General features: G+C 42.1%; 1 protein-coding gene and 1 non-coding gene across 3 annotated transcripts in view; one reads left to right on the forward strand and one right to left on the reverse strand.

Annotated features, from left to right (window-relative positions):
* Positions 1-20,797, reverse strand: part of VPS13B (vacuolar protein sorting 13 homolog B) — a 1,018,523-nt gene that overhangs the window by 545,544 nt on the left and 452,182 nt on the right. For both annotated transcript variants that reach the window (XM_038744561.1, XM_038744562.1), the window contains exon 21: positions 11,604-11,731. In XM_038744561.1, coding sequence (XP_038600489.1) covers positions 11,604-11,731 — 128 coding nt within the window. The remainder of the gene's footprint in view (positions 1-11,603; positions 11,732-20,797) is intronic.
* LOC119927997 lies at positions 9,697-9,834 on the forward strand. The gene has a single exon (XR_005450959.1). It is a non-coding gene; the product is annotated as a small nucleolar RNA SNORA7 (small nucleolar RNA).

A 20,797-nucleotide genomic window follows, 5' to 3' on the forward strand; every position in this document is an offset into this window, starting at 1 on the left:
TTTTCTGGAGTTCTTTTTAGTAAATGGAATGCATCTGTAGTAAGCACAATTTACAGAAAACACTTCGCACCTAAGCCCACCTAGGTGAATAAAATCTAGAATGTTAAACATCCTTAAACATCATGAAAGCGCTCTACAATCGATGTAGCACAAATAGCTTAAATTATGAAGTTCTATCAATAACATAACCTTCAGCAATCACATAAATCTTTTTACACTTTTTAAATAACTGTTAAACTGTATGTCTAAAATTGTGGATTTAATGTAAAATGCTGAGTGATTTATGTAACTGAATATAAATCTGTAGCCGTAAATCTTGCATTAATGTAAGGATCTGACAATCCAAGGAAAAGAAAATGAAGTAATCTGCCAGTAAGAAGTCCTCAAGCTGGGGGTCAGATCTTGTTCATGGAAACCATCTGGTTGAGACCCTCCAAGCCACACCAAACACAAATGATCTTTAAAAAAAATATCCTATTCATTAATGCATCACAGCTGCACTGTGTGTTACTTCACTTTTCCATGGCAACATCCTTTCTGTTTCAGGGATCTTATTTCAGTTTTGGTAGCAACGTGTTCTTTTGCCAATATTGAACACATTCATGTGTCAAAGAGGAGGAATTATTACAAATTCTTGAAATAGAATCACCTCCTATTTTGATTCCTATTATGTCAAGGGCTACACATTCCAAGTATCATATATAATGATGAACCAATAAAGTAAGCAATATTTTGACTTTTAATTAAAGAGTGAAATGCATTATATTTATGCTGAATTCTGCTACTTTATGCTCAATTTGAAATTATATCTTGGTTTTCTGACCTAGTAATTTCCTTCCGACCCTCTTCTAATCTAAACCACATAAAAGCATACTGCCTCATGGTGAAAGTGGTGACCGGAATAGGGAAAATGGATTTTTGAAAATTATATTTAATCTGACATATAAATCCCACTCTTTTATTTCCCTAATTTACTATTAAAAGCAAGTGATGCATTATATGTATTTTCTGACTTTTGAAATCCATCTTTTGTTAAAGAAGCATTTAACTTCCTACTGCTTTCCAAAAAAACCTCAAGTAGTGGCTGAATTAATTTTTTTTTTTTTTTTTTTTTTTACTACTGGACATTTACCTGGAGACCCTGAGTTTTTTCTTAAACAGATTTTCATTTGTAGAGGTTGAAAATATCTTGAGTAGGTTTCATTTCCAGTAAAATGCTCCATGTAAAAATGTATGCACCATTTTTTGAACACCTGATAGAAATCATCTTAATCGATTCCTTAGTTGTAGTCTCAGGAGAAGCAGCATGGCATAGTGGATAGAGCACAGGCCTGAGAGGCAGGAGGTCACGGGTTCTAATCCCGGTTTGGCCACTTGTCTGCTGTGTGACCTTGGGCAAGTCACTTCACTTCTCTGGGCCTCAGTTACCTCATCTGGAAAATTGGGATTGAGACTGTGAGCCAATTTGCTTGTATCCACCCCAGTGCTTAGTACAGTGCCTGGCACAGTAAGCACATAACAAATACCATTATTATTATTATTATTATTATTATTATTATGCAGTCATTCTAAATGCCCTTAAGGTGAGCATTTAATTAATAATTAATTCATTCAATCAGTAATGACTGAGCACTTTCGTAACTTTTTAAAATCAGCCCACTTACTGAACGGTCTCGTAAATCCCTAAAATCAGCCTATTTACTGAACGCTTTCATAAATCCATCAAATCGTCCTATTTACTGAGCGCTCTCATAAATGTTTTGTTGTCTGTCTCCCTCTTCTAGACTGTGAGCCCGTTGTTGGGTAGGGACTGTCCCTATATGTTGCCAACTTGTACTTCCCAAGCGCTTAGTACAGTGCTCTGCACACAGTAAGCGCTCAATAAATGCGATTGAATGAATGAATGAATATTTATTGAGCGCTTACTGTGTGCAGAGCACTGTACTAAGCGCTTGGGAAGTATATGTTGGCAAAACATAGAGACGGTCCCTACCCAACAGTGGGCTCACAGTCTAGAAGGGGGAGACAGAGATCAAAACAAAACATATTAACAAAATACAATAAATATGTACAAATAAAATAGAGTAATAAATACGTACAAACATATATACATATATACAGGTGCTGTGGGGAGCAGAAGGAGGTAAGGCGGGGGGGGATGGGGGAGAGGAGTGGGAGAGGAAGGAAGTAATAATAATAATGGCATTTATTAAGTGCTTATTATGTGCAAAGCAGTGCGGCTCAACAAATGTGGGCTGACTCCAGAGATGTTTATACTTTAGATGCCAGTAGTGTACTTTCAGTCAGACACATCCCGTGTGATTTGTACCTTATGAATGGGAGAGCACAAAGGAATTAGGGTGTGGGAGTAGCGATAGACTCCTCAGAGCCTGAATTATCCCGATGTAATACAATTCATATTTTAACATTGGTCAGAAATGTGTGGTTTGGATAACAAGGATGGTGACGGAAATATGTGACAGTCTCTTGGCATTCACTGTTTTTCTGTTTGTGGTTTCACCTATTTCGCTACACCCATATTCAAGGTGGCAATCCACCCCCTTCCCCTCCCCACCACAGCGCCCTGCACCAACCAGCCCCTGCTCTCTGCTCCCTCTGGTCTCCAGAGGCCATATCTTGGCCACTCCAATGCCAACTAATAATAATAATAATGGCATTTATTAAGCGCTTACTATGTGCAGAGCACTGTTCTAAGCACTGGAGAGGTTACAAGATGATCAGGTTATCCCACGGTGGGGCTCACAGTCTTCATCCCCATTTTACAGATGAGGAAACTGAGGCCCAGAGAAGTGAAGTGACTTGCCCAAAGTCACACAGCTAATTGGCGGAGCCGGGATTTGAACCCGTGACCTCTGACTCCAAAGCCCGTGCTCTTTCCCACTGAGCCACGCTGCTTCTCTAATACCGAGGAACAGCTGCAGTCAATCAATCAATGGTATTTATTAAGCACTTACTCTTTGAAGAGCACTGTACCAGCACTTGAGGGAATTCAATACAACAGAGTTGGTAGGAAAGTTCCCTCCCTCGAGTCAAATGCTTTCTGTTGTTGCCTTTGCCTGCCTCTATCATTTTGTTGTTTGACCACTTACCTCAATAAAACTATGATTCTGGCTACTACATTTGCCAATTAGAATTTCCTACTCATTAACTTTCTGGGTTTGTGTGTACAGTGCGTATAGAGATGTAATCCAGAGATGTGTGTATGTATATACAGAAGCTGCATATACCCAGTGTGGGCCATGTGTGGGTTTCCCATTGCCTAACTGCTTACTCTGAGGTTTAATTTGGTTGCAGAGGCACTAAAAATGCTATGATTATATAAACACACAGTCATATACATGGAGAGATATAAAGAGATCAAAGGAGAGCATTAATGACGTCCAATGATAATGCTGTTTGGTTGTAGTAATCCTTGCAAGTCAAAAGATTATATTTTGTTATAGATATATATTTTGATATTATATATATTATTTTGATATATATTTTGTTTTGTTATATTATAGTTTCCCCAAGTGCTTAGTACAGTGAACACTCAATAAATAACACTGATTGATTGGTACTGGGTGATCAGCAGTACTTTCCAACTGCATGAATGTTAGTACTGTCCTGTGGTTTCCAGCTGGGTCATTGCTTGTGGATTGTCCCACGTTACAAGATGCCTCTCATCCATTCAATCATATTTATTGAGCACTTACTGTGTGCAAAGTACTTTGCTAAGCACTTGGGAGAGTACAATATAATAATAAACAGACACACATCCTGCCCACAACAAGCTCAGAGATTGACAGTCATAGTCACACTAGTCTGACTACTTCTGTTGTTACTTCACTTTCCATGCCACATCACTTCAGTTTTGGGCATGTTATGCCCACCCTTCTCAACCACACTACTAGGGTGGAATTACATGCGCTTTACAGAAGCTCATCCTAGAGGACTAGGATTGCAGGAAATAGCAGTTCAACATGGCAGACTGCTGCTGAAAATCTTTGGTTACACAGAAAGTAAACATTTAAGAGTTAGAAAGTTTGAAAGGTTGTGATTACTGGACACTGGATTGCCCTTTCTCTGTTCCTGGGCTTGTGAGATGCCTCTATTCCATAATGTCCTGTAGCTATTAGTGTTTTTATGATTGTCGTTTTCTGAATTTGTTTTAGTTGTTTGGGCATCCATCGCCAGTCCTGCCCTCCTTCCTCCAAGTTTTCCTTAGATTTAGGAGCTGTTAAAGGGGTAGGGTTAGTAGCTGTAGCATTGTCCTTTTTTTCCTGGGACCCTTTCTCCAGATGCTTAATGCAGTGCTTGACATAAGCATTCAATAGATATTACTAAATGGATACTGAAGTTTTTAGCATAAGGGGCCCGGTGAGACGTCTGTTGGCAGGGAATGTGTCTACCAACTCTGTTATATTGTACTTTCCCAAGTGTTTAGTGCAGTGTTCTGCACACAGTAAGAGATCAATAAATACGATGGACTGAAATGAGCTTTTCTCCATTAAATGGAGCCCCCAGGAAGCATCATGGGATTTCAAAGATTCCACCAGCATCGCCACCTTCAAAAAGAATAACCAGAAACAAAAGAGTCCAACCCCGTCCATAGAATGGCTCCTGTATAAACACTGACAACTGTGCAACTGCTCTGTGAATTTATGACATTGATGGTATAAAGCAGATGTGATCTTTGCTGTGCAGCTTCTCTAGAAGTGTAAGAAACACCACTGTATATGTATATTGCTAAATCTGGAAATGTATGAAAAGCCAAAAAGCAAGTACTGTGATTGGAACCAAAGCAACTGGAAAGTTAATTTTGGAGCCAAACACATTTACTTATTCACATTTCTTTTAAAAGAATAATCCTTTGATGATCTTAGGGAATGATATTCTACTTTATCTGATGACAACTCCAGGCTTTTCTGTTCTATATTTCTAAACATAAAAGATCTAGGAATGTGCAAATTGCTTTAGAAAAAATTAGAATCCTGGACCTGGGTTTCAGTAATACTATCACAAAGTTACTTCAAATCTTATCTTAAAAACTTGGACTAACAGATTTTGAACATCTGCATAACTCTATCCCTGAAACGTTAAATCGAAAGCACGGACGTCTTAGAACCATATTTCTCTACTGAAATGTTATGCTACTTCACTTTACTCAAACCACAAGCTGATGAATAAAATAAATTCAGTTTATGTTCATTCTTAATGATGTCTAAAATGAAGATAATTTGAATTCATAAAGATTTTAGGACTGCCAGCTGAATGCAAACTAGGTAAGTGAGACACATTTATTCCCAAATGAAGCATGTTTTCTCAGCCCCAGAGAGAAATGTTAGTATCACGCTGTGAAGCAGCATGGCCTAGTGATTAGAGCACCGGCCTGGGAGACAGAAGGACATGGGTTCTAATCGTGGCTCTGCCACATGTCTGCTGTTTGACCCTGGGCAAGTCGCTTCATTTCTCTGTGCCTCAGTTACCTCATCTATAAAATAGGGATTAAGATTGTGAGCTCTGTAATCAATCAATTGTATTTATTGAGCACTTACTGTGTGCAGAGCACTGTATTAAGCGCTTGGGAAGTACAAGTTGGCAACATATAGAGACGGTCCCTACCCAACAGTGGGCTCACAGTCTAGAAGGGGACAGTCTGTCAGGGACATGGACAGAGTCCAATCTGATTAGCTTGTCTCTACCTCAGCACATTGTCTGGCATATAGTAAGTGCTTAACAAGTATCATAAAAAATAAATAAAATATGCCATATTTACTCACCTAATTGCCCAACTATTTCACATAAATTTTCCAACCCCCAAGTCGGGTTGGGGGAGAGCTATTATGTGGCAACATATATGAATTAAGTCTTACCAGAAGAAGAGCAGAGAAAGGAGAAGGAAAAAAAGGAAGAGGAAAAGAAGGGAGAAAGTAAAGGGGAAGGTAAGAGGACACTTAATATTGGATTCCTTACTTCTGTTTCACTGTCCAAAGTGCCCTACCCTTCAAAACCCTCCTAAAATTATATCTGAGAGTCAGAAGGATCTGGGTACTAATCCCAGCTCCATCACTTGTCTCCTGTGTGACCTTGGGCATGTCATTTAGCTTATCTGTGCCTCAGGTCTCTCTTCTGGAAAATGGGGATAAAGAATGTGAGCCCCACATGGGACATGGATTGTGTCCAACCTGATTAATTTGTATCTACCCCAGTGCTTAGAACAGTGCCTGGCACTGAGTAAGCACTTAAATACCTTAAAAAAAATGAAAGCCCTTTGGACATAGCTAACCCCAGGAAAACATCTTCCAGGGAAGTACATGGAGCCCTTGGGTATAAGGGAGTAAGGTTATCCCAGATAAAGAAGTGTTTGTTAAGAAAAAGGGAGGTTGGATACTAGGAAATGTTTACACCTGTTACATGGTAATTGCTAAAGAACTATCAAAAACTGGTTAAAAATCATAATTTTAATGTTTGAGTTGAGTAGAGAGGATATGGAATTCAGGATTAATGTATAAAGTGCTACTTGAGAATAAGGGGAAAGGAAAGCAGAAAAACCTTTTTAAACACCCAGCAACCAGCCCGCTTGAAGCAGAATTGGCTTCTGAGGGTAAATGTCTTGAGAATCAGAGGGTTTTGGGAGTGACCTGAGGGGATAATCTTTACTGGTACTCTTTGGGGACTTCTAAAAACTGCCCTTGTCCTGGAAAGGGAAACAGGGTATGGGACACTTCGAGGCACCTGTCTTTTAATTGACTTGGGGTGTTAATTTGGCAGGGTGAAAGGAGCCCCAGCAGCAATATGGAGTTTTTGTATAGTTCTACCTCTCCAACCACTGGGGTTTGGTTCCTCAAAGTCCCTGTGTCTGGCAAAACTGTGGACGGAGAGGCCCAAGATTTATTAGACAAATAAAGTTAGGGGTTCTGTAGCTTTGACTGCACAGGATATTTTTACTTTTCTTTATTGTCCTCCCAGAGGGCTCTTCACACTGAACGGCCTCCGCCTGAATGGCAAACTTTCTCCTCATTTTAGAGAATCCAACAATCACTTTCTCTTCCAATGCCCTCCCTCTCCTTGCCCTCTTCGTAAACTGTTCGCTCGGATTTCACATAGAAGGCATGATGAAAGGCAAGGGAATCAAGAGAACAATGCAGAGCACTATAATAGGATCCGGATTGTGCAAAGCACTTGAGAGAGGAGCAGTGTGTGGCAAGTAAAGGCTTGAACAACCTGAAATGGCACATGGTGGGCTGATGTGCAGCCACAAAACCCAGGGTGATTCGAAACTCTCTACTGCAATGGCAGAAATGACATAGAGGATAATGGGAGAGGTTGCTCCAAGCGGTGTTGATGACGGAAAATTATACAGTCCAGGAGAGGTAAGATTTGGTCAATGAGTGGAAAAAGCAGTGGTCGCCAAAAATTTAAGATGGAGTAATAACGATTTCTTGTGGTGACAAAGTCCATACAGAAATAGATACACTGGTCAAATGATTGAGGGGAAAGAGAAGCTTTTTGGACTGAAAGAGAGAAAAAGCCCCTAAAATCCACACTTTCCTCCCCATCCAAACTGCTACCACACTAATCCTAGCATTTATCGACGAGAAGCAGCACGGCCCAGTGGATAGAGCATGGGCATGGGAAACAAAGTCATGGGTTCTAATCCTGGCACTGCCACTTGGCTGCTGTGTCGTCACTTCACTTCTTTGGGTCGCAGTTCCCTCATCTGTAAAATGGGCATTAAGACTGTGAGCCCCATAAGGGACAGGGATTGGGTCCAACCCAATTTTCTTGTATCTACCCCAGCATTTAAAACAGTGTCTGGTACATAGTATGTGCTTAACAAATATCGTAACTATTATTATTATTACTATCCGCCTCGATTACTATATCAACCTCCTTGCTGACCTCCCAGCCTCCTGTCTCTCCCCACTCCAGTCCATACTCCACCCTGCTGCCTGGATTATTTTTCTACAAACTCGTTGAAGACACGTTTCCCCACTCCTCAAGAACCTCCAGTGGTTGCCCATCCACCTCCGCCTCAAATGGAAACTCCTCACCAATGGCTTTAAAGCACTCAATAACCTTGCCCCCTCCTACCTCACGTCACTACTCTCCTACTACAACCTAGCCCACCCACTTCAATCCTCTAATGCTAACCTTCTCACTGTTCCTCGATTTCATCTGTCTCACCACTGAACTCTTGCCCAAGTCCTGCCTCTGGCCTGGAACTCCCTTCCCTCCTCAAATCCAACAGACAATTACTCTCCCCCCTTTCAAAGCCTCACTGAAGACACATCTCCTCCAAGACACCTTCCCTAAGCCCTCCTTTCCTCTTCTCCTACTTCATTCTGTGTCGCCCTGACTTGCTTCGTTTATTCAGCCCCATAGCACTTATGTGCCTATCTGTAATTTATTTATTTACACTAATGCCTGACTCCCCCTCTAGACTGTTAGCTTGCTGTGGACAGGGAATGTGTCCTTTGGCCATACTGTACTTTCCCAAGTGCTTAATACAGTGCTCTGCACACAGTAAGTGCTCAATAAATATGATTGAATGAATGAACAAGGGGGACTGACACAAGAGCCATTCACCAATAATTGAAGGAGAAAAACAATGCTGGAAGGTGTGATGGCATAAAGATTGGAGGCAACATGGATAACTAGTGAGAGCTAACCTAGGTTGAGAATCAAGCAATCAATGAAATTTATTGAGTGCTTACCGTGAGCAGAGCGCTGTACTAAGCGCTTGTGAAGGTATGATAAAACAGAGTTAGTAGAGGCAATCCCTGCCACAGAAGTGACTCCTACCCTCAAGCTTTTCCAAGTCTCCAGTGAGAAACAAACCTTAAGATAAATTACAGATACAGCAAAGATAAGAATATGTACATAAATGCTGTTGGGTTGGGGTGATTATCAGAGTGCTTAGGGAGTACACAGTCAAGTGCAGAGTCGATGCAGAGGGGAGGCAGGGGCGGAAAATGAGGGCTTAGTCAGGGAAGGCCTCAGAGGAGATGTAATTTTAATAAGGCTTTCAAAGCGGGAAGGGTGTCGGATGTGAAGGGGAAGGGATTAGGTGGGCAAGGAGTCACGGTAAGAGATGACAGTGAAGTACAGTGAGTAGGTTGGTGTGAGAGGAGCAGAGTGACGGGGCTGGCTTGTAGTAGAGATCAGTGACGCAAGATAGGAGGGGAAGAGCTGATTCAGTGCCTTAAAGCTGATAGTAAGGACAGTCTGTTGGATGGGGAGGTATTATTTGACTGCGTATGGTCCTGGGTCCTGTGACTGCTTGACATTTCCTAATTCAAATCATATTCTAAATAATTTCTGGATTCCTAAAGGCATTAATTTGAGTTAAATTAATAGCTTAAGGACACCATTTACGGGCTTGGATACAGAAGCACATTAATAATAGATTGAAAAGATCCATGGAAAATAGCTACTTCAGGCAACAGACATTTTAACAATGGAATTTTCATAGCTCAGTTTAGAGAAAATGCATAAGTGCTAAGAGTAGGGCAGATGAATGAACTTAAATGCTGTGGGCGATGGTTGAATCGATGAATCAGTTGGCTCTGTGGAGAGATAGACGAGATTGAGGTCCAGTGGGTAGGGTGGCATTAGAGGAGGGCAGTGAATGGGCTGGGTTGTAGTAAGAAATCAGAGAAGTAAGATAGGATGGGAGCAAGGTGATTGAATCCCCTCTCAGGATCATACTTGGAGAGTTTCCAGTACTCTACTAGTCTCGACTATGGGAGGGAGAGTCAAGCAGAGGCATACCCACTCCATTCCTAGCTTGGCCAGTGGCTAGTGAGTGGAAGGCAATCTTCTACAGCGTGGCTCAGTGGAAAGAGCACAGGCTTTGGAGTCAGAGGTCAAGGGTTCAAACCCCGGCTCTGCCAATTGTCAGCTGTGTGACTTTGGGCAAGTCGCTTAACTTCTCTGTGCCTCAGGTACCTCATCTGTACAAGGGGGATTAAGACTGTGAGCCCCCCGTGGGACAACCTGATCACCTTGTAACCTTCCCAGCGCTTGGAACAGTGCTTTGCACATTGTAAGCGCTTAATAAATGCCATCATTATTATTATTATTCTACAAGTCAAAACTCACCTGTGCTGAGCAGCGGCGGCATGGGAGAGAATCAAGGGTGGATACTCCAACTGACTGCACAGAAGGAGGAAATGGTAAACCACATCCGTATCTTTACCAAGGAAACTCTATGGATCCATTACCAGAACGATTACAGATGGAGGTGGGACATTCTGGGAGAGATGTGTCCATGGCGTTGCTATGGGTCGGACATGACTCGACAACATAAGATAACAACAAAGGTGACTGAATGCTTTAAAGTCAATGGTAAGGAGTTTTTGTGTGATGCAGAGGTGGATGGGAAACCATGGAGGTTCCTGAAGAGTGGAGAAACATGGATTGAATTTTTTTTAGAAAAATGATCTGGACAGCAGAATAAAGTATGGACTGTAGTAGGGAGAGACGGGAGGTCAATGAGGAGATTGATGCAGTAGTCAAGGAGGGATAGGATAAATGTTAGGATCAACATAGTAGCAGTTTGTCAAGGTGAAGGTCTCCTGTCTCCCAGGTCTGTGCTCTTTCTACTAAGCTACACTGCTATTCATGTAGAAGGAGGGCAGGTGAGAATAAGTTACATTGAGAAGGTTAACTCGGGAGGAATGAAGACTGCAAACTAGGATGTATTTGAAGAAGCACCCGTGGTCTAGGGGATAGAGGGTGAGAAGGACCTGGGTTCTAATACTGACTCCGCCACTTGTCTGCTGTGTGACCTTGGACAAGTCACTTAACTTTCCTGTGCCTCAGCTGCCTCATCAGTAAAATAAGGACTGTGAGCCCTCGGCAGAACAGGAACTGTGTCCAAACTGCTTATACTTGTATCTACCCTAGAGCTTACTTAGTACACTTTCTGGCCCATAGTAAGCACTTAACAAACACCTTTAAAAAAGAGTGAATAAGAAAGAGGATGTCTTAAGGCCAACGGTCAGGAGTTTCTTCCATTTTATGTCATCAGGAAAGGCCCAAGAATAAAAGGAAAATTGTTAATTTAATAACAGGTGCTCGCATTATGTGTTGAAAGAGAAGAGCATCTAATTTACGAGAATGAAAATAATACGTGAAGAGGGAACGGAATTAAATGGCACGCATTTCCTTCATTCACGTCTGAAGCAATTTCTCAGCACTAAAGCAAAGCATACAAGTCCATAAAGGTTTCTGACCTATGAATTAATGTTGTAACAAAGATAGGCAGAAAAAAAATTGCTTAAAAGTTGTTGTTTTTTTAACGTAGTAAATTGATATGAGCTAGGTTTTTGTGCTTTTGCATAACATTTAAACCGTGCTTGGAAAATCTGGAGAATACTAAAATCTCAACGTGAATACGCTTCTAATGAATATGATTCTGATGAATTTGCCAAAGCAGCAGAGAATGAAAAAAGTCTATTATTTTAAAACTATTTATATAAAAGGTCCCCGCATGAATAAAATGAGTTTTTTAATACAAGTTAAATGTGCAGAAATACATAAAAGTCATAAAAAATGGTTCGACATAACTTTTCTCACTCCCTTTTTCATCTTACCTGAAGTGTGAGGCGCTTAACTGCATTCCATACTACCCCAATAAATTCTTTCATTCTTTCCTCTGGACTTCGGCAGCCTTCAGATGAGTTCAGCATGGTTTTCACTGGTACTGACAAAGGTCGAGATTCTAAGGGAAAGGAATACCAGTTATTGGTCTTAAATGGACTTGGCCACCTCAGAGCATTTCACAGACTTATTTAGAAATTTACGATTTGTCTTGAAATCTAGGACATAAAATGGGTGACTTCTGGGACTGGTCCACCTTAATTATGATAAGAGGATGCTCCATGTAAGCGATTAAAAATGCTATTCGGAGTTACTCTACATTTTCCTAACAAAATCATAAGATGATATGAGATGATATATCATGAGATGATAGATAGGGAAAGCAGCATGGCGTAGTGGATAGGGCAAAGGCTTGGGAGTCAAAAGGTCATGGGTTCTAATCCTGGCCCTGCCACTTAAAATAATAATAATAATAATTGTGGTATTTGTTAAGTGCTTACTATGTGCCGAGCACTGTCCTAAGCACTGGGGGAGATACAAAGTAGTCAGGTTGTCCCCTGTGGGGCTCACAGTCTTCATCCCCATTTTCCAGATGAGGGACCTGAGGCCCAGAGAAGTGAAGTGACTTGCCCAAGGTCACCCGGCTGGCAAGTGGCGGAGCCGGGATTAGAACCCATGACCTTCACCTCCCAAGCCCGCGCTCTTTCCACTAAGCCATGCTTTGTCTGCTGTGTGGCCTTGGGCAAGTCAGTTCACTTCTCTGGGCCTCAGTTACCTCATCTGTAAAATGGGGATTAAGACTGTGAGCCCTATGCAGGACAGGGACTGTGTCCAACCCACGTTGCCTGGCACATAGTAAGCATTTAACAAATACAATAATAATAATAATAATAATAATAAAGGATGTTTGAACTATTCAAAATAATTCCTTTTTTCCATTATAAGAATTTTATTTGGTGAAAATAAAATAGCAGCTTTTCACAAAAAGGTTGCCAGGCCAAGATCAATCTTTTAGTAGATATTCAGATGGGTGAAATTGTTGCTTACATACTTCTTGTTTTGACTATAATGATACTGGGTCTATGAAAGGAGATTCAGTTGACAAGCATTCTTGAGAAACAAAAAAACCCTCATAAACTACTTTTCAAAAATCGGAAAGACATAAACTGCCGGTGATACGGGTTGTCTACTAATGATAATAATAACAATAATAATACTTGTGGTATTTGCTAAGTAATAATAATAATGATGATATTTGTTAAGTGCTTACTATGTGTGAAGCACTGTTCTAAGCACTGGTGGGGGGGATACAAGGTGATCAGTTTGCCCCACGTGAGGCTCACAGTCTTAATCCCCATTTTACAGGTGAGGTAACTGAGGCACAGAGAAGTTAAGTGGCTTGTCCAAGGTCACACAGCTGACAAGCGGCAGAGGCAGGATTCGAACCCATGACCTCTGAATCCCAAGCCCAGGCTCTTTCCACTGAGCCACGCTGCTTCTCAGTGCTTACTATGTGCCAAGCACTGTACTTAGTCCTGGGGTAGATAAAGGTCACGAGGCTGGACACAGTCCCTGTCCCACACAGGGCTCAGAGTCTTAATCCCCATTTTACAGATGTGGTAACTGAGGCCCAGAGAAGTGAAGTGATTTGCCCAAGGTCATATAGCAGACACGTGACAGAATCAGAATTAGAACCCAAGCCCTTCTGATTCCCAGGCCTGTGCTTTATCCACTAAGCCATGCTTCCCAGACTGAGCCCCTTCCTTCCTCTCCCCCTCGTCCCCCTCTCCATCCCCCCCATCTTACCTCCTTCCCTTCCCCACAGCACCTGTATATATGTATATATGTTTGTACAGATTTATTACTCTATTTATTTATTTTACTTGTACATATCTATTTCACTTATTTTATTTTGTTAGTATGCTTGGTTTTGTTCTCTGTCTCCCCCTTTTAGACTGTGAGCCCACTGTTGGGTAGGGACTGTCTCTATATGTTGCCAACTTGTACTTCCTACGCGCTTAGTAGAGTGCTTTGCACACAGTAAGTGCTCAATAAATACGACTGATTGATTGATTGGTTAATAGTAGTTGTCTGCTGAGGCTGCTAAAACCATTTCTCTGTGCCCCTTATCCAGCTAAGTAGCCACTATATGGGTGAGGAATTCAATGAAAAGAGAAAGACATAAAACTTCAAGTGATAGGTGGATAGGGGGATAGGTGAGGGACAGCTTAATTTGCAACAATCAGAAATGGGGTGACTCTCTTGGAGCAGAGCTTTTGGGAAGATCACGTCCAAGAGCACACAGTGAACAAAAAATGCATAGCATAGCAGAGGGCAATCTGCAGAGGCAAAAAAGGATTGTTACTGAAGCACGGGTCTTATAGCGATACCAGTGCACACTAAGAAAATCTCATTGTAGCATCATCTTCCAATGAAAGGATAGGGGTGTATGTATTTACACACACACACACACGCACATACGCCGTAGTATGAGAAGCAAGCACGAGAAACAGCGTGGCTCAGTGGAAACAGCCCGGGCTTTGGATTCAGAGGTCATGGGTTCAAATCCCGGCTCCGCCAAATGTCAGCTGTGTGGCTTTGGGCAACTCACTTCATTTCTCTGTGCCTCAGTTACCTCATCTGTAAAGTGGGGATTAAGACTGTGAGCCCCCCATAGGACAACCTGATCACCCTGTAACCTCCCCAGCACTTAGAACAGTGCTTTGCACAAAGTATGCGCTTAATAAATATTATTATTATTATTATTATTATTAAGGCCCTCTCAGCCCTGAGAGTGCAAAATAGCCACAAAGTCGCAGGGATGGGTGGGTTTGAGTGAGTGCAGCCCAGTTTTGGTGCTCCCAAGAGACACTAGAACAGATACTCGTTTGCTTCTTCATTGGTATAGTCTTAAAACAAGGGACAATTTTATGAACAGCTGCTGTCAGGAACTAAATTACCTAGAGAAGCAGCATGGCCTCGTTGAAAGAGCATGTATCTGGGAGTCAGAAGGACCTGGGTTCTAATCCAGTAAGTAAGTCACTTTACTTCTCTGTGCCTCAGTTCCCTCATGTGCAAAATGAGGATTCAATATCTGCTCTCCCTCCCACTTAGAATGTCACCCGGCCCCCGGCCTTTCTAGACTGAGAGCCCATTGTTGGGCAAGGATTGTCTCTGTTGCCTAATTGTACTTTCCAAGCACTTAGTACAGTGCTCTGCACACAGTAAGTGCTCATTAAACACGATTAAATGAATGAATCCTCATTTTGCAGATGAGGGAACTGAGGCCCAGAGAAGTGAAGTCATGGTACGTGGTGGTGCCCGAATTAGAACTCTTTCTACTAGACCATCATCATCATCAATCGTATTTATTGAGCGCTTACTGTGTGCAGAGCACTGTACTAAGCGCTTGGGAAGTACAAGTTGGCAACAACCAGGCAATAGACCAGGCTGCGCTTATGTTTTCTCACGTCACCGTCCTCTTGAAGGGTCTGCACGAAGATAGATATTCCTTCCTTAATTACTTCTGCAGTTCTCACCCAGTTTTCAGCTGTGTATCGCATGAAGTTCTGCTTTACTCCATCCTTCACGAGGACAGGTGAAAGCAGGTCACCATGAGAGTGAGGGGGAGGTCTGAGGATTGGTGAGTCTGGTTGAAAGCCAGTTGGCTTTGAGGTGAACATGAGTATGAGCTCCTGCAAAAGTATGTGTTTGGATGACAACAGAACAGTATATGGAAGCAAAGAGAATGGGCATGTCTGCCTAGGGTGGGGTGATAATAATAATAATACTAATAATAATTGCGGTATTTATTATGTTCTTACTATGTGCCAACCACATAGAGGTAGATCTAACGGAATCAGGCTGGACACAGTCCCTGTCCCACGTGGGATTCACAGCCTAAAGGGGAAGGAGAAGAGAACCCTAATCAATGATAATAATTAATAATGATTATGGTATTTATTACCAGCTATATGTCCAGTACTGTTCTAAGTACTGAGGCAGAGGCTAGTTAATCAGGTCAGACATGGGGCTCACAGTGTAAAGCGGGGAACAGAACAGGGTTTTTTTTGAATGGCAAATACTTGTTAAGCATTTACTATGTGCCAGGCACTGCCTCCAACCCGATTATCTTTTATCTATCCCAGCACTTAGAGCAGTGCCTGGCCCATAGTAAATACTACTAAGTTTTTTAAAAAATATTTTACTTGTACATATTTATTCTATTTATTTTATTTTGTTAATATGTTTTGTTTTGTTGTCTGTCTCCCCCCTTCTAGACTGTGAGCCCACTGTCGGGTAGGGACCGTATCTATATGTTGCCAACTTGTACTTCCCAAGCGCTTAGTACAGTGCTCTGCACACAGTAAGCGCTCAATAAATACGATTGAATGAACGAACCACTGTTCTTAGTGCCGGGGGAGATACAAGATCATCAGGTTGGACTCAATCTGTGTCCCACGTGGGGCTCAGTCTTGATCACCATTTTACAGACGAGGTAAATGAGGGACAGAGAAGGGACTTGCCCAAGGTCACACAGCAGACACGTGGCAGAGCCGGGATTAGAACCTGCATTCTCTGATTCCCTGGCCCAGGCTCTTCTACTAGGCCGTGCTGAGGTGTCTTGGCAATGGCTACAAAGGCCATGGAAAGTAAATGAAAGGATACACAGGACAGAAAAGCCCAGAAAAGGGCAAGAGATAATATGGATACAGGAGGCAATATTTAATAAAATATTGCATGGGCTTCTGAACTCGCTGGCAGACCTGCTGGCTCCAAGATCTATCTGCAAGACTGCTATAAAGACTTAATGCAGCACTGCTTATGGTTATGTGAAATGCCCATTGAGTAGGAAGAGTCTCTCAGAAGCAGTAGCAAGAATATTTATTAAGCACCTACTCTATGCAAAGCACCATACTACATTCTGTGGGGGAAAAAAGGGCAGGATTGAGATACAGACAAGGTACCCGGCCCTCATGGGGATCACAAGAGTAATCATCATCATCATCAACTGTATTTATTGAGTGCTTACTGTGTGCAGAGCACTGTACTAAGCGCTTGGGAAGTACAAATTGGCAACATATAGAGACAGTCCCTACCCAACAGTGGGCTCACAGTCTAAAAGGGGGAGACAAAACCAAACATACTAACAAAATAAAATAAATAGAATAGATATGTACAAGTAAAATAAATAAATAAATAGAGTAATAAATATGTACAAACATATATACAGTAATGTGCATATAGTAATGTGCGTTAGCGCGTGGCCTACTATAAAGTGCCCAGGCCTGGGAATCAGAGGATCTGGATTCTAATCCCTGCTCTGCCCTTTGTCTGCTGTGTGACCTAGGGCAAGTCAATTACCTTCTCTGTGCCTCAGTTTCCTCCCCTGTAAAGCCAATATTTATTGAGTGCAAACTATGTGCATAGCACTGTACTAAGCACCTCACTACTATTCTGTGTTGTATTCTTCCAAGCACTTAGTACAGTGTTGCACACAGTAAGCGCTCAATAAATATGACTGACTGATTCACTGGGAGAGTACAGTATCATAGAATTAGCAGGCACATTCCTTGCCCATAATGAGCTTGCAGTCTAGAGGATTAAATGGAGATTAAATACCTATTCTATCTCCTTACTCTGTGAGCTCCAGGTGGGACAGGGACTGTGTCCGATTTAATTACCCTCTATCTACCCCAGTGCTTAAATATTATTATTATTATTAATGATTATTATTATTATTACTTTGAGAGTCCCAGTAGCTTGGTGGGCCCTGATGGTCCAGCATTAGGGAATGATTAGGGAATGATCGTGGGCTCACTCTGGTGCTGATGCTTAACTCCTTCTCAGGTTGGTGCGGGGGACCGATGAGATTCCTGGTGGCATCCATAAAATTGTGTTTATTGAGCACTTACTGTATGCAGAGCACTGTACTAAGCGCTTGGAAGAGTACAATAGAACACCACATGGTAGATACATTCCAACCCCACAAGGACCTTACAGTCTGGAGGGGGAGACAGACTAACATAAATATAAATAATAATGATGGCATTTGTTAAGCACTTACTATGTGCAAAGCACTGTTCTAAGCGCTGGGGAGATACAAGGTGATCAGGTTGTCCCACGGGGGGCTCACAGTCTTAATCCCCATTTGACAGACGAGGGAACTGAGGCCCAGAGAAGTGAAGTGACTTGACCAAAGTCCCACAGCTGACAAGTGGCGGAGCCGGGATTTGAACCCATGACCTCTGACTCCAAAGCCCGGGCTCTTTCCACTGAGCCACGCTGCTTCTCTCTCTAGATATCTACTGAAAATGAATAATTACAGATATGTAGATGTTGCCAATTTGTACTTCCCAAGCACTTAGTACAGTGCTCTGCACACAGTAAGTGCTCAATAAATACGACTGATGATGATGATGATATGTACATAATAAAAATAATTGTCCTATTTATTAAACTCTTACTATGTGCCAGGCACTGCGCTAAGTGCTAGGGTAGATACAAATTTATGAGGTTGGACATTGTCCATGTCCCACATGGGGCTCATAGTCTTAATCCCTATTTTACAGATGAGGTAACTAAGGCCCAGAGAAGATGGGCCTTAGTTACCTAAGGGTAACTAAGGTTACCCTTAGTTTCCCCTTTTCTTGGGCAAGAAAATGACTTGCCCAAGATCACAAAACAGACAAGTGGCAGAGCGGGGATCAGAACCCAGGCCCCTGCTCTTTCACTAGGCCATGCTGCTTCTCTAGACTACACCACACATTCAGTGCTCAGAACAGTGCTTTGCACGTAGTAAGTGCTTAATAAATGCCATCATTTATTATTATTATTATTATGTGGGGCTGAGGGTGGGGTGAATAAAGGGTGCAAATCCAAGTGCAAGGATGATGCAGAAGGGAGTAGGGGAAGAGGAAACAAGGGCTTAGTCTGGGAAGGCCTCTTGGAGGAGATGTGCCGTCAGTAAGGCTATGAAGGTGGGGAGATTTACTGCCTGTCCGATTTAGGAGGGAGGACATTCCAAGCATAAGCACAGCATGGGCATTCAAAGCTGCTGATTTCTCGCTCAGTATGGGAGAGCTGGTTTACGGGAACCCGTTATAAGCTCACCCTACCATCAGTCTGAGTTGTTTTCAGGCTGCAAATACACAGCTCTCACATTCACAATACTGAATCCATCATTCCAATGTTCAAATTCTGGCCCACATCAATATGCAATGGATGAAATGGAAACTTTCGTCATAGGTCAGAATGAAAGGAATGGAGCAAAAAGTCATGTATGAAGTCACCTGGGAGAGACTCCACAGTAGCAAAGTAATAACCAACGAGACATCGTGTAGATTTCATCAACTGAAAGCACCACGACTTTCAAAGGACATGCACTGTTGTTTTAGGCAAAAATCACGTGAATAGCTTTTGGTAATAAGTCAGTGTCTCATCTTTGTACTGGATGCCAAGGACCCTTGAGAAATACTTTAGATATATAGACTGAAATGGAGGCTTTCCATAAAGGGAAACTCTGAAAAAGCTCGTTAGCTTCTAGGTATGTTAACTTCACTTTCTGGTTTTCATTAATACTGAGCATTGCATAAATAACTGCAGCTGAATTAAAATGTAGGCCAAGATCTTAAATCTGTTACACATTATAAACTTTGCGGCTGTATTTTTTCAAATGTACAAAATATTAAAAAATCAAACAACTGGTGCTAAAACTTCCTTCCCAGTAACATTCCAGTGAACCAGAATCATGCATCTTAGCAGTTCTGTGTTTGCAACGCTTCAGAGGATGATTGCTACAGATCTCGACAATCGTCCTATTAAGTCCTATTGACTTTCACCAGTGTGCACTCTTGGATCTGGATATTTCTGCTCAGTTTTGGTTGCTTGCACCAACTCTGAGTCCCTTTTTTATTACCTCACCTGTAAAATGGGGATTAAGACTGAGCCCCATGTGGGACAACCTGATTTCTTTGTCTCTCCCCCATCACTTAGAACAGTGCTTGGCACACAGTAAGCGCTTAACAAATGCCATTATTATTATTATTATTACCACATATTTTCTATATGGAGAGCAGTGAAGTTGGTGATGGAGAGGTATGGATGCAAACGGTGTCTTGCCGGTCACCCATCAGCTCTATCCTCCCATTGCATGTACTGGGCTCTTTCCTGGACACTCCTCTCTACTGCTGCTTCAGGAAAACAGTGATGGGCAGAAACATTAACTTAGGGCCATGCCTAGTGCCGTATTCCTAAGGATTTCAGACTTTTCATCCATGGGAACATCCTCACCCAAAGGGCACCCAAAGCACCTCATCTATTCTAGACTGTAAGCTCATTGTGGGCAGGGAATGTGTCTGCCAACTCTGCTGTACTGTACTCTCCCGAGCGCTTAGTACAGGGATCTGTACCCGGTAAGCACTCAATGAATACCACTGACGGATTGATTGATTGGGAGTCGCCCATGCTAGTATGTGTAGATGGGCACTGGAGCCCATCCTTGCTAACAAGCAAATGGGTGAAGGCAAATAGGACCATTTATCACTGGGCTTATTCCCTTGGTAGAGCTGCGGTTCGGAGCAGCTGATGCCTTTAAAAATACCTAATCATTCATGACAGAGTAGATAGAAATATAAGATTTATTACTAACATCAAAAGATTGGTCACGCATCTAAATTCTAGAATTTGTGAAGAAGAATTTTTAAATGATTGAGGGGCCAACATCGTTTCTTTCTCCGCATACATTTCCCCCTCTAGTTTTACTAACCAAACAACGTTATGTAGTATTCAAATCCAACAGAATTTGGTTTCTACAGCTTCATTTAAAAAATGTAAAATATTTGTAGGAGACATCTAAAGAGCACTGAGGTAAGGGGAGAGAGTAATGGTATTAACAAGCAAGAAGAAATTACAGCTGCCTACAGTGGGGAATTAGAAAAGTAGGCCTACCCTTAAAAACTCTGCTACTCCTGCAATTCAAGCCTGGGCTGGTCTGAGCAATGACTTCCAGCTGGGCCAAAATGTGAGGGAGATTTATAACCTCTCTACCAAGCAGTATAGTGCTATCATTTTTAAAAAGCACTGGGCAAGAACAGAGGTTCTGTTCCTTCATCATGAACAGCCACATTTATGGAGTGCCTGTGTATGCAACACGGTACTTGGCACAGGGCGAACCTGCAAAGGAATA

The sequence above is a fragment of the Tachyglossus aculeatus genome, chromosome 4 (genome assembly GCF_015852505.1).
Source record: "Tachyglossus aculeatus isolate mTacAcu1 chromosome 4, mTacAcu1.pri, whole genome shotgun sequence".
NCBI classification, from domain to species: Eukaryota; Metazoa; Chordata; class Mammalia; order Monotremata; family Tachyglossidae; genus Tachyglossus; species Tachyglossus aculeatus.